Below are 15,146 nucleotides of genomic sequence, written 5' to 3' on the forward strand. Positions count from 1 at the left end.
TTGCACACTGTGTATCTGGGACCTGACTGACTCACCAGGTATCTCATTGCAGTCTCTGCGCTGAGTGCTGTTCCCTACACACGGGGTGTTGCCCTGAGCACCACACACTCGACTCCTCATCTGCAAGCCTGAATCATCACAGGCTGACCACAACGACCAGGCCATCCAGCCACCTAAACACAGAAAAAACAACCATCAATACAAACCCAGACAATTGCAAGGCCACATCAAACTCAGATGGCTTGGAAGCAAAGGGGCCCACCCAGGCTGTCGCCGCCCGCGCCAGTAACCTCCCTGGCCGGCCAAACAGCCTAAACACAGCAAAAGTGTTTGTGATGTAAACAGGATTGGAAGAGTAAATCCCATGGAGAGTTTGTTTAGTGCATAGCGGAGATGTTTGTCCCCTGAGCCAAGCTTTAGTGTTGTTTCCCCGCAGCAGGCAACCGAGCAGTAAACAAAGGCTCCTAACCAAGAGGAAAGAGAAAATTCCCGACGCTCAGCTCCTCCCTTTGAACCATGCACTTGATGCATTCTTTCCCCATGTATTTAAAAGAACCAGAGTGGAGGGAGCACAGTCTACTGCAATGAAAGGCTAATGAAAAAGCTGGCTTGTTATTCAGTGTGCACTCAAGTGTGCAGTTTTGGCAGAGAGGGCCTGAGCGGAGGCACAGGACAGGCCTCTTGTACCGTTCCTATCAGTCTGGTGCTCACCGACAGGCTGCTCAGTCGCCATCTGCTCCCTTCTTGCAGCATAACCGTCTAGACACACAAAACACACAGACCATCTCAAACAATTTTAATAACCCTCATCACCACAGCCCACTTTAATTGCTTCATTTATTCACATTTATTGTTGTCACCCAGGCGACCTGCGCACTCGCTCTGTTGAGTCAGAAGGAACGGCATCAGGCCCAAGGCTCCTTGTTAGTATTCTCTCCTGGCCATTATTCCTGCTGTCCTCTATTACTGCCGGACACTGTAATCAAATGACCTGCACCAGGTGCATCAAATATTCCTGTGACTGACAGGCAGCTTGCCTCTAATTACACATGCAGGGCAGGCAGCTGCTCTGGGAAGACTCCAGTAGATGACTGACGCACTGCCTGTCAATAACGCACACAAGGAGACAGACTTGTGCTGGGGAGGTTGTTAGAGCGGTCGATCAATGCAGGCCAAAAGGGATGTGTTGGTCGAACAGGCAAACATTTTAAATAAAGGAGGCTGATTAGCATCTCCACACAAAGGGGGAATTTCTATTTAATTCACACAGACAAAAAATAAAATAAAATCTGCACTTTCAGATATCACTATGCTCACATGCACATTTGACTACACATGCACACACACCTTGAAACCACACTATTGTTATTTTTAGTTTTACAGGAAAATTCCCAAAGAAAGGCATTGAAATCAAGCGACGGTGGCTGTATATCCTGTATATAAGAATCAAAATGAGGCTGTGGTGTGATGTGGTACTGGACGCTCACTCTCCTCCTGGATTAGACGGCAGATCTCTCATAAATATTTCAGTGTCTTTGTGAAAGCAGAATGAGATTAGAGAGGGGAAGGTGATGGGTGTTGTTATACATCGCACAGCTCATCATCCCATAATGTGAGACTTATGTGAGAGAGAAAAAATCCATTAGAATACCATTTGTGCCTGGTTCTGTGACATTACAAAAAACGACTAACAAACATTCTCCATTTCTTTTAGCAGTAACTCAATAGTGTTGACCTTGAGATTTTTTTGGGGGGTAAAACAAATTACATTTGTTTGGAACACATCCGTGACAAATTACATTTAGGAAAGTTCAACAGAGACACTCTTCACTGTGCACACCCCACAGAGCAGTCAGTAACCAGCAGTTAACCATGTTCTATGTGTATTAACTGGAGTAAGTGACCTTTTTTTTGGCAGCTTTGAGAATTTATTTCATTAGCTGATGGATGGATGATTCTCAGACATTTTCCTTTTTTTAACTATTATTCTAGCATTTTATATACTCTTTATATACAGAACTGTGCAAATGTCCCAGGTTGGTCTTATACAGACTTTTGTACAGTACTGTACGTACAGTAAATTTTGTTATCTTAATTTAGAATATTATAACGTGTACAATAATGATATTGTTATTCTTGTAAAACTGTGGAGAATAAAGTGTAAAATCCTGATTTGCATGACCACTAGAGTTAGACATACTCTACATTTGATAGTAATTTTTGTTTTGGGTTTTTTTTACGCCTATTTTCAAAACAAACTCACATGCGTTCTGTGAAGTTTCCGTTTGGGTTACATAACACAAGCGCATCTCATTTTTAAATGTTTGCAGGGAGGTTGCCATGGTGCTCAGAGCTCCAGGTGCACAGTAGGAAAGATGTGGTGGGAGGACATTTTGTTCTCGCAGCACGACTGTTTATCGTTTCATATCTCCAAAACCTGTTTTATTCATTGGGAGAAGATGAAAGAAGCAATTTAGCCAAGTGGAAACGACACAGAAACAATGCAGCGTGCTAGATGATTGCCGGCCCTGAGGTGTGATGAAAGGACCCGGAAAACAATGGTGACGTGACAGAGCTGGGTGTTTGAATTAATGTGTGACCTCACCGTCACAAGTGTGCGTGTTACACAGCGCCTCTTCAGTGTGTAGTCCGATGCAGATGTTCCCTCCACTGGCCGGTGCGGGGCTGTTACAGGAGCGTGTGCGTTGGTAGTGACCGCTGCCGCAACCCACCGAGCACAGAGACCAAGACGACCAGCAGGACCAAGCACCACTCACTGAAACACACACACACACAGAAACGTCAGATGACATAACCAGAATACATTTTTGTAGAAATGATGAGAAGCAAACTGTCTCCCCAAAAACAACTTTTTCACAAAAACAATGACACCATGGTTGAAAACCCCACCACCACAGACCCAGTGTGACTACATTGAGACTCAGCTCAGGTTCCTTTTCCTCCCAAAGACTCTTGTAATGCCCCGGCACAGATCCAAGCAATCCTAGCCACAGGTTAAGATAATAATGCGCTTCCAGCAACCATTCTAAGTAAGGAAAACTTAGGCTACGCCTCAATAAATATGGACTTCATTTTAATGTCAGCCTGACGTGTCATTCTCGACTTGTTGACCTGGTCATAAAATCTGTGATCCGATCACAGGGAGATTGCTGCAGATCTAAACACTTTGAATCCTTCCTGAATGTGTAATCAGATCAGATAACAAAAAAACATTAGGAGGCGCTTTCAGGACATAATGTGGTCACATTTCCGAACTGTGTGAATGCAATCTATCCTCAGGACAGATTAGAGATTGTCTTTTCAGCTGACATTGTCTGATAGGCAGCAGTTCTGTTTCTCCACTAATCAGCACTCATATATTAATTCATTTGTAGCCACCACAGCAACATAAACACTGATCACCATGTCTTTTTTTGATGGTTAAAACCTATTTCATGTTACAGCAGTGTTTCGTCTCATCTTTTTGTCTCTCTGTCTCTGTCTCTCTCACACACACATGCTTAAAAACCTCATTTTGTTCTCGCAAAATGTCAGGACATCAGTGTGTTTTTAAATCAAGGCCAGATCTGATCACATGTGGTCGCAGGACGCATGCAGGGGGCATTTTAATGCCAGGTATGAACGGTCGTGCTTAACTCTGTCTGCACGTGTTCAGATCCCTGAGGTCTTACATTTTGATTCATTAAATACCAGATAAAATAAGAATCTTATTGGGGTTCATCAACAGAAACACAAATCATATATCAACATCAGTGGTTGGTATTTTCACACTTAATAATAATAATAATAATAATAATAATAATAATATTTGTGACATGAAATAAGCTTATAAGAAATAAGCTCTGCCACTTTCATTTCACTCTGTTCTCTTTGTGTGTATTCTTGGACTACAGGGGCTGAATGTATCTCAAGACTGTGAACAAAACATGTTCTGACCCTGATGCAGAATTTATACCTGCTGCACCACCTGAGCAACTCTTGTATATCCAGCAGACCTTGTTTACACCTATATCAGGTCCTTATCGTTTGCTAGTCCCATTTTTTCTGCACACACAGTACATGTCTTATAGATCATATACATTGACACGTTCTATCCTAATTTTGTTCCATTGTTGCCGATCATGTTGCCGATCTTCCAGCCTCCCCCTGTCATTCATTTAGCCTACCCATGGGCACCGTTAAGGTTTCATGTGATCTAATCAGAAGAGTGTGACTGACTAATTGACTGGTTGACTGGCTGATGTCCACCCGACTGGCGGAGAGAGGCGGTGTTGCCAGGTAACGTCACAGTGCTGCAGAAAACTCCATTAGCTGAGTGGATTAGTGTGACACAGAGCGAAGCAGGCTGTGACCACTTCTCACAGCCTGCCACGTCCCTGCATGACTGACTCTAACTGGCTGTTTACCTGGCTGACTAGCTGAGTGTCTGATTCACTCATTTACTGAATGGTTCACTGACTTCATGACTGACACGGGCTACTGTCGTATTTAGTGAAGACCTAATATTTATAATCAGTGTCCTTCATGTTTGCTTAGTTTCTCACTAACTCGTTTCAAATGATGACAAAACTGATCATTTTCTTTTGACAAAACTTGGGCCTTGACTTAAATAACTAGACGCTTGGAATTTGACTCAACCTGAACTTTTTATTTGAAATGAGTAAATGTTATCTATGTGCCTATAACTGACACGTCTGACTTGTTTTTTGGTTTGGCAATGAATTACTTGGGGCTGGTTTTGATAATACTTTCGAAAGGACTTGTGATTTTTCTCAAATGACTTGAGAAAGGGCTCTACCCAGAAACTCTTAAAAACAGCTCTGTGGGACATGATTGATTTACTGAATAAATAATAAGAACAATGTTGGGACAACGTTGTTTATTTGACATTAAGCCAGGCACTGGATTTTTTTAAGGTCACCTTACAAGGCTGTTTCGTAGATTCCCGCTTCTTGTAATGAAAGGGATAATTGAATTCAGGCCACTTGCAACTTATTGACTTCCTTGGTGACTAGGTGCCTGTCTCACATTATCTTGCTGACACACACACACAGGTTTACACAGCTACTCTTCTCAGGAGTGACTTCCATTCATTTTTGCACTCCAAACAAAGTGTTTCTCCCTCTCCCTTAGACACAGTTAGTCTGGCCGCAACATGTTTCACTAACGGCAAAATGATTTCTGATTGGCTACCAACCAGCGAGGTATCCAAGGCTGCCGCACCTGGACTTTTATAGGTGACATGTGTCACTTGCAAAGTGAACAATTAAAGATTTCAGTTTGATCAGCTTTATAATAAATAAATAAATAATAAATAATTCAGCCCGTTTTCTGATGCCAGCCATTTTGGGCATGTGTGTGCACTTGCATTTGTTTTCTCTTTAAGACCTTTTCTGTCAATGAACACTGACCTTGTGGACCAAAACACGTTCAATGTATTAGACTGGTTAGGATTTTGATTGTGGTTACGTTAAGTTTGGGGTTAGGCATTAACCCTAAACAACACTTTGTGTAGGCTGTCAAAATGAAAGGAAGCCAGTGCGGTGTCCTAAGAAGCATAGCTGTGAATGTGTGGGTGTGTGTAGCCTGTGGTAAGCAGAGTTCTAGCCGATTATGGTTTGATTTGTAGTTTGAAAAAGGTAATTTCATTTATCCAAGGACTCCCACTGCACTGCTGCAGCACCTGTTCACCATTAGTTAAGGAAGCTAATAATCCACTCAGGATTATTTTATCATTGACCTCCTTCTGTGTGCGTTGGTGTGTCCCTGCCTCAGTGTGCGTGCCTTTGCATAAGGAAATTATAAAACACTCCAGAGTGTGACATAGCTCACCAGGACAGGCTTGGACATTACAGTCCTGGTACTCCACAGGCGAACCACGACAGGCGACAGGGGCACTTTTTCCCTCTGGTCCAGCACAGGAGCGCCGACGTGTGCGGTACCCTTTGGCACAGCTCTGGGAGCAGCTTGACCACGTCTCCCATGACGACCAGCTGGTGCCCGCCACTCTAACCACTGGTATTTTCAAGAGCTCCTCCACAAGTGCTACAGAGAGAAGGAATCCAGTAAAAACTTAAGCACACACACTAATTAAGAGACAAGCATGAACTTATTTAGAGATTTGGATTTAGAGTGGCCATACGTGCTCTCACTCCACGTGGTTTGGACTATGAGATCAGAACAAGATCAGTACAATACAGCCCAAAGTTTAAAGAATTTAAAAAGGGATTTGACACATGCAGATTATTTCAGTGAAAGTCACACAGTGTATATGACTTTGCCAGCAGGCACTTTTTTTTGTCTCTGCCCATCTTTAAAACTTGATCTCTCATGTCTGTGTTTTATCTGAACGTCAAAGTCAATGCAGCCCCGTGGGAGGTCGACAAGGGGAGACAGGTAATCGATTTAGGAGAGGGTTCCATGAACCAGTGCAGAGCAGTGGACTATAATCCTGTGTCGATCTCTCTGTGTTATAGTGTATCTGGCAGCGTTGGTGGGTGATCTTGTTCAGTTGCAACATTTAGGGAAGCGAACAGGAGGGAGCCTTTCGGCACATTGAGCTCCCACTGAGAGAAAATCTCAGCAGGCTGCTGGCTTCGGCAACACAATTTTCATTTGTATCAACTTAAAATTTGGTTAAATATTGTTTAAGGGAAAAAAAACACTCTGAATTTGCAATGCATTATTGTTCTTTATTTCCATATATATGTTAATTCAGACAGCTGCGTCCCCGCGGGGGGAAGTGAACCATCAAAGTTGATCTGACTTTGACTTTTTGACTTTAAGATTCATGTTAAGTTAATTTATAGTGCATCGCCCCCAACAAGTCTCTGCACTCACACAGAACAAATAAAAACATCAAACTTACACCGCTGCCGCAGAAGTGAAGATTACCAGGTAGAATTATTAGGAAGGCCAATGAAACTCAGCAGACTCATTGAGAAAAGTGACAGTGATGCTCCATCAACAAGAAGAGCAAAGGGTGTACTGGCACATAGGAATACAAACATCTTATGTCCATTTTATGAGTACAATTAACTATTTTAATGTCAGCCAGAGGAATTTAAGTAACTTTTATTGTTCATTTATCCGTCAACATTCTCTTTTATCTGGTTGTCTGCTTTATCCAGTGAAGAAAAGGACAGCATATAGCACTGTCAACGTCTGTTCAAAGATAATTGGAGTCAGACAGAAAGACCTGTGTTCCCTCTGGGAAAAACAGGTGATAAAGAAGGCAAAAAAAAGAAAAGCCTGTTATCAACCACTTTAACCATGTTTTGTCTTGTGAGTTCATGGTGATTCATTCAGGCTGCCACTATCATGCACCTTCCAGGAGAACCAATAGCTATTTCAAATTCTTCATTGCTTCTGTTATCATGTTACTAAACTGTGATAGAGGCCATTTCTTTTTAAATAACATTTCTGATGACTGTGCACTTTCCAGGACACAAATGTATGTCTATGTATCCATTTATTTATTTATTTTTTTAATTGCTCGATTACATTTGTTATCTAACTCAGTGTTCTTCACTGACCTCTGTCTGTTGGTCTGTGCTTTGACATGTGACATATTGATTGTTGCTTGTATAATTCTTAAATGGTGTAAGCTGCAAGTGAATTTCTTTCCAGGGATCAATGAAGTTGTCTTATATCCAAAAGTATTTATGCCATGTGATGTGCACTGAGTAAATCTGAAGACTGTCAAAGAGGACAGACCATTATCTGATCTGATGGTGATTAATAGATTTATAATTTGTTTTCTCAAAATAAGAGCAAGAGGCAGCACATTTATGCTTTTCCGTGTTATTCTCTTTACTGTGAGTAGCTACTGATTCAAATTGGATAACTTCACTTTTGTTTTTGTCATAATCCACAGAGAAGCTCGAGGATTTGTCTTGCTACTGAGTGAATTTATTTGTACTTCCCTTAAATGTAGGTTATTTGCCTACATCTCTCTGTCTCTCAACTGGTTTACTTACTGTCTGTCTCACAGACTGCTGTGCCATCATTGGGGCAGAAGCGCGTCTCCACCTTCCTGCGTCCAATCTGCAGCTCGTGGGGATCGGAAAGATGTGCGCGGCACATGTAGCGCATCCTCTGCTCCTGACGAGCTCCACCCTGAGTTACATTGACAGGCATCCAGGGAGTCCAAGGTGTGTTCCTCTTAACCTCTGGACATGCCTCCAGATTACAGGCCTTGTATTCCTGGATTAAAAGGTGTCAGGGGCAAAGTGGAACAATTCTTTTTTATAAATGCAAACAAATGATTCCTTGGGTACAAAACAATAATAATAAACTGAAACAAACTGTTACAAAGTGCTTAACAGACAATCAAGCCTAATCAAATATTACAAAGCGTCTTGCCCGGTAAGACAAGGAAGGAAAGAAGCCCAACAATTCACACAATGAGCAGGCACTAGGCAACAGTGGAGAGGAAAAAACTCCCTTTTAACTGCAAGAACAAATGATACAAGTATGTTAAACTAAAGACAACATTGGGACATGAATATCTAAAACAAATGTCACAAATGTTAGTTTATGATACGGTTTTCTCGCACTAAACAATTTTCACTTACATGGTCCACAAAGACAATCAACAGGGAGGAAAAACACCCTGTTTCATATCATTTTGATATGTTTATTTATATTTAACAAACCTTTTTTGTTTGTAAAAACCTAAATATGGACATGTAGTCACGGTACGGATCCGAATTCCAGCTGAGCCATTCAAGATCAAGAGAGAAAATCAAAAATGTTGTCTGCTGTTACCATCAACTGCTCACCCTGTGATGATTTTGGCTTCACTTCAATGAAGGTTCATTGTTTAGCCTCCAAAACATAAGAGTTAAACATTCTCTGACAGCGCTACAGCGGTTGCACGTGTCCGTTTCCTACCAGAGCACATCCTGGGCAGCTGTTGCCATTCTCACAAGTGCGGACCCTGGAGTGGACACCTCCCCCGCACTCGGTGCTGCACTTGGTCCAGGAGCCCCATGGAGACCAGAAGATGGGCTGAGGACAGGACTCCCCCTCATTACAGAATCTGTGGTGGAGCAATTGTGACAAAACATACAGTGCATGTGCTGAGCTGTGGAGTTGAAACTGTCTGATGGAAATTTCCTAGTGATCATAGTGGTAAGTGGAATGGAAGAAAATATTTATTTGCATTTTGGAAGACACTGATGTTTTGCTGATGATGGCAAAAGATAAAAAAAACCCACTTCAAAGTCTTATTTTTGGCACTATTTAGTTTATATCAAATCTGTTGGATGTGAGATTTACTTTGCCCCAAAGAGCTGACATGTCCTGATTAAAAGGGTTGACTCAATCTAATCTCTATTGCATCATACCTAAGCAGTGACGATATGATGACTTGAGTTGAGTTGATCAGATTGATAATGTTTGACCATGTTTGCATAGCGTACACTATTACTTCTAGATTAAAAACACACATTTTTTTAAGAGTTATCCTCACCTCTCATCCCTGCTCGGCCCCACACACACACGTCCGCCGTGTCGAGGGGACGGGTTGTTACAAGAGCGCTGGCGCAGCTCGAAGCCTGTGCCACAGGTTGTGCTGCATTGTCCCCACGATGACCACGGTGTCCAGCCTCCATTCCTGTGACATACAGAGAAGCATCAAGCAACCAGTTCACCCTGGTTCAAAAACCTGCAGAATTTTCCTCCTCTGCTTTAGTGTTATTCTATTATTCTCTATAATTCTCCAACTCTTATGGGAAAAACAAACTTTTGTCTGAGCTTCTGGAAACAGAAAGGCAAACACAGTGGGAGCACATCCTGACTGGGAGACTTTCACTCAATTTGCCTAAGTGCTTTCTTCCTGGGAAGCAGTTCTCATGATTTAATTGCCACTTTCTACTAAAGCACAATTCAATTTTCGACACTAGGGATTAAATCTGGCACATCTATCCAGTGGGACGAAAGGTGACTAATCTCTTTGTCTCTGCTCACTGTGTAACACTGACTAGCCAATTCCTCTGCAGACAGAGATGGTGAGAGGTGTCATCGGAAGTGCCGGATTGTCACCAACATTTTCTAATTAGATTCACATTCAGGGTCTACCACGTGTTCGGTCAAAGTGTAAATAGAGGCTGAGGATATTAGTGTCCATCTGATGTGGCATTAGCCTAATTGACAAGCATTGAGTGCTGGATAATATTTTTTAACTTGACAATGTCAAGAGTATAAGACAAATTAAGATCACACCATACTTTATCGTATTATTTATCATACCCTGTAGATATCTTCTATTATTTATCACAATTGACCTCCATGCATTACTCTTCATTAATGCTGCAAATCCACAGCATCACTTTGGTGTTTGATTTGAATCAAAGGAGGGTTTACATTTGCAAAGTGCCTTTCCAACACGGAGATTAAGGCAAAAACACAATGAGAGAAATGAGTACTGGAATAATTTAAACATTAACATTAAAGTAATCCCATGCCCAAAATATAATAGCAGAAAAATGCAGAGAATTAGCACATTGCTGTAACTGAGAGCTGCTTCTGCTTTATTTTGGTTTTTCTTGCAGTTATTGAAGAGTTTTATTCCTTAAGATCTAAGTGATCCATTGGGTTTGTTTTCTTCAAACTAGTCAGACATGAATTTTGCCCAGAGACTGCTAAGTAATTTATAAACTAGCGCTTAAGAATCTATCCTCCAAATAACTGAAAGAAGAGGATATAATGTGCTACATTCTCCTGGCTCATGTTAGACCGCTTCTGCATTTTTCATATCTTGACAGCAGTCTTTTGCAAAAAACTTCACTCTATTGGGGATGAAGAGTGGAATGAGTTTCTCTAATTCTTGTCAGAATATAATCCTTTTAGCTCTTGATTCTTGTTTTGTGCGATACAAAGGCAGTTTTAGATGCCACTTTGATGCGATACCTGCTTCAGTTTAAGTTTTAAACTTAAGTTTTCTAACTTGTTTTTTACTCCTTATACTTCTGCAGGTAATCTAGGGAATGGTATTGAGGCATTTATCTTTGTTAGAAAATACAGTGATTTTCTTTGTCTGTTTTTGACTGATTGAAAACACCTTTACAAGCATACACTGGTATTACCTATTAGGATGTAGTCATTATATTATTATTATATATAATAATATTATATATTACCGCTTTGATTGGTCTGTGGTTACACAAACAAATCATCAGTAATTCATTACTATTACAAACTTTATATTACATGGCACTATTGATATAATAATATGGCTTTAAAAAACCTAAAATTAAAATTAACCTAAAAAAGATTTTGTTGATGTTGTCCTTACCTCGAGCAGTTGGCGACTTCTATGGTGGGGCCCTCACAGTTTTTGCCTCCACATCGAGGGGCGGGGCTATCACAAGACCTGGAGCGACACAAACAGGAGCTGACGCCATCCACACCATCATCATTGTTGCAGGGTTGCCATGGTGCCCAGGCTCCGAAGCCACCATTAGTGGTTTGGTTTCGCAGCTACAAAACAAACATTTGAATTATTCCACCTAAAATGTGTTTGTTGGTGACTGTAAATAGTCAGTGTTTATATGACCAATGCTTTTTCTAGCATTTTACACTTGCACATATTGTGCAGCATCATCATCACATCATTCACAACCATCTTATTGGTGGACAGTTGGCTCTACCCCCTAAGACACAGCTGCCCAGACTTGGAGTACACACATGATTTACATATCTGGGTATAAATCAACTCATATGAAAGGATCTTTATTGTCATTATACAACTGAAATTGCAAGGTCAGATGACGGGTTGATCAGAGCCACTGCCATTAAGCGCGGCACCACAGGGGGCCAACCTGAACAAATGTGTCTAACATTCATACATATTTTGATGGTGGGAGGAAATCAGAGAGCGCAGAGGAAACCCATGCAAAGGTCCCTGACCGACCGGTAATCAAACCGAGCACCTTCTTACTGTGAGGCAATAGTGTGAACCACTAAGCTACCATATTCACTCACTATCCTCCACATGAGGGTCATGGGGGCGCTAGAACCAATCCTAGCTGACATAGGGTGAAAGGTTGCCAGTCCATCACAGGGCCACACAGAGACAAACAACTATTCACTCTCACACTCACACTTACGGTCAATTTAGAGGGTCCAGTTTGCCTAATCTCCAAATCTGCATGTTTTTGGACTGTGGGAGGAAACCGGAGAAACCCCGGAGAAAACACCACATATTCACTTCAGTCAAATTTATTCCGGTAGATCTAATTAATTTTCTCAAATGAAATTCCTTTACTTTTCCCTTCCCTCCTTCCTCCACCTCTGAACATCTGTTTTGAACAACACACACTGAGAAGTCATCAGTCATGGATGAGGCCAGCCAATATGCCGAGAGAAAGAGGACCAGATCAGACAGTGTCTGAGTCTTTGCAATCCCAGGACAGATGTGATGCTGAGTTCATTGTTTCTTACAGTAAATGCTTTAATGACGTCACTCTTACCGGACAAACAGTGATGTTCTGCTTCCATTGGCTCATGTTGGAGCTGTCCTCCAGCGTGGTGCATCTTCGCTGCCTGAAGTCCCAGCCGCAGTAGGGATCCCTCGCCTCCAAACACAGCCTGCAAGGAACGGGAAAGAGGAGGAGGAGGAGGGAGGAACAGTTTCAGTAAAGTGAATAGTTTACTTGTTAAACAAAAACAGTGCACGTTAGACACTGATCACAATAAAACTGCTAACTAATTCAATGTTGTGGCTGATGAATGTGTTTTTAACTTTGCCCAGCCATGGAGAACAACACAAGAATCAAAATAAGATTTGAATGCCATTACAGATGGTTGAGTATAAAACCCCTTTAAAACCGAGCACGGACATAAAGTGCTCTGCCACAACATTAAAACCAGTTACCTGTTTCATTGTTGTGGCTGGTCGCTTTGAAACGTTGAAGTAAATGTACCACACTTACAACAGAACGTCTGTTTTACATTTGTGCTTACCAGAAAATCGCAACAAATTAAATTTGGTCAAGTAACAACAGCTCTAATTATATACTCATCTGAGCTCCAAATTTAAAACCTTGAAATTGATGATGGGGCCAGTGCCCTGTTGAGGGTTAGAAACCGAAGATTCACAGGCATCTACTGGACAATACCAGTTGTCAATCACACAAGAGTCCACTCATATGAGCCACGTTTCATTGTTAGTTTCCTCTAAACGCGAAAATAATCAACAAAATTGGCATGACATGCTCATGACCTGAAACTAGAGATTGAGACCATCACTTAAGTGTTTGCTTACTCAGTCTCTATTGAGTCGCCCTATTGTGGTTATTCGATGTTTGACAAACTGGAAAAATACACCCACTTTGTATTTATGATTTGTACTCATCTGTCCTTGTGTATGTGCTCTATACTTATTTGAATTATGAGGAAAAGAGTGAAAAATGAGAAGAGGTTTACAAGGTTTTCTCTGTTTCTCTCTATCTGCTATGATCCTTTTGCCAATCTATATGTAACAGGGCCTCAGGCTCAGTTCCCACAGAAACAACACTCGACATCGCCCAAACTGTGATTAAATATTTGTAAGCTCTTGAAGTAAAACAGAGACTTAATGATGGCTAATTAACCCTAAAGCTGTTAATGATGCTGAGCTGCCAGAGCTGATTCCTCAGAAACGCAGAATAAAAGGCGTGTAGTGAATAACTTCTCCTGTTCTCGCTGTGTTTTTGTCCTTGCTGGCACAGACTGATGTGGTTTATTTGAAGAGCATTGCAGTGTTTTAGTATCGAGCCTGAGGAGTCTTAAAGTGTTGATGCAGCTCTCTGTCCTGCATCTGGGCCTCCATAGTGAATCTGAGGTCATCTTTGATCCAATAGACATTTATGTCTAGCCAGCACTACAGAGGTGACCCCACAGACAAAGAGTGATCAAACAAAGTACGGGAGAAGTGAGAGACAAAGTTCTGCCAGGAGAAGACTTCCTTCAAGAGCGCGACATATTCCCTGCTAACCTTCTCGCGTGTCATTTTAATAAAGTGACACTATTACGGCAACACTAGATGCAGATGAAACAATAATCGTAATGAGGTTGGCCACAAATTCACAGTTCAGTGAACCTAATAGTCCATTTTAAAGGGCAGAAGGAGGAGTGTGTTGCCATTCTGGCTCAAGGTCGGCCATATTGTGTCTGTGATTAATTTCAAATGCGGCTTTGCGTCATCATTGTGGCAGCAGTGTTCTCATTTGGCTTACTGATTACTAACATACTCGCATCCGACACACACACACAATCTGGTTTCCATGACTTCAGATGACACTACATTACTGACCTAACCCTAACCTTACAACATGTCTTAACCTTAAAATGTAATGATTTACATCAAGGGGACTTTTTTTTGTCTCCATAAGGAAGAGAAGTCCCCATTATGTGACTGTGTAAACAGATTTAGGTCCCCAACATGAGTAATCCCTGGAACACACACACGTGCAGCTCGACACTGATAGACAATGCATTATCCAGCACTTTACCCTAACATTAACCAACACCACTACATGACCCTAAAATCCAGGTTTAAACCTTCAAAAAGCCCATTAAATTTGTGAAGACCTGCTAAAATGTCATTACCATCGCAATAGCTTACAATGTTTTCTAAGTTTGTTGGTCCTCACAAAGACACACAAACACACGCACGCACACTATTACGGAGACCAGCTAAGCAGAACAATCTTTAAGTGCGTATTTCAGGGATGGAATAAATAATGCTATATGAAAGAGAGAGATTTGAAGCCTAATTAGCTCTGGGTAAAATGTGCTGCGAGGCAGGCAATGGGGCTTCTGACCCGAGGGAAAGAGACATTTAGTCCCTGATTCAACCTGCTTGTCATTGAGATAAAGAAAAATGTTGACTACAAAAGATGATGACTACAGCTCGACCGAGGCAACTGCGCTGAAAGTACAGTGACCAGAAAAAAATGTATATGCTGGGGGAAAAAAAAGGATCTAAAAAAACTGACAAGGGTGCAGATGAGGACAGTGGTTAATGCAGGGAAATTGTGTATGACAATGTACCCACAAAGGTATAGAGTGTATGACATTCTTCATTTGCCCAATGTGTGTAGATATAACATACGTATGGACAAATAGGTTATGTCATA

The 15,146-nt window shown here is 41.5% G+C and overlaps 1 protein-coding gene across 2 annotated transcripts in view; it reads right to left on the minus strand.

Moving 5' to 3' along the window:
- The window catches only part of sema5ba (sema domain, seven thrombospondin repeats (type 1 and type 1-like), transmembrane domain (TM) and short cytoplasmic domain, (semaphorin) 5Ba), a 155,699-nt gene that overhangs the window by 10,239 nt on the left and 130,314 nt on the right, over positions 1–15,146 (minus strand). For both annotated transcript variants that reach the window (XM_044015138.1, XM_044015129.1), the window contains 8 exons: positions 12,498–12,615; positions 11,321–11,505; positions 9,497–9,640; positions 8,917–9,064; positions 8,001–8,226; positions 5,854–6,066; positions 2,606–2,776; positions 36–173 (listed from right to left, as the gene is read on the minus strand). In XM_044015138.1, the coding sequence (XP_043871073.1) occupies positions 36–173; positions 2,606–2,776; positions 5,854–6,066; positions 8,001–8,226; positions 8,917–9,064; positions 9,497–9,640; positions 11,321–11,505; positions 12,498–12,615 (1,343 nt within the window). The remainder of the gene's footprint in view (positions 1–35; positions 174–2,605; positions 2,777–5,853; positions 6,067–8,000; positions 8,227–8,916; positions 9,065–9,496; positions 9,641–11,320; positions 11,506–12,497; positions 12,616–15,146) is intronic.

Source organism: Solea senegalensis, linkage group LG2 (assembly GCF_019176455.1).
Source record: "Solea senegalensis isolate Sse05_10M linkage group LG2, IFAPA_SoseM_1, whole genome shotgun sequence".
NCBI lineage: Eukaryota > Metazoa > Chordata > Actinopteri > Pleuronectiformes > Soleidae > Solea > Solea senegalensis.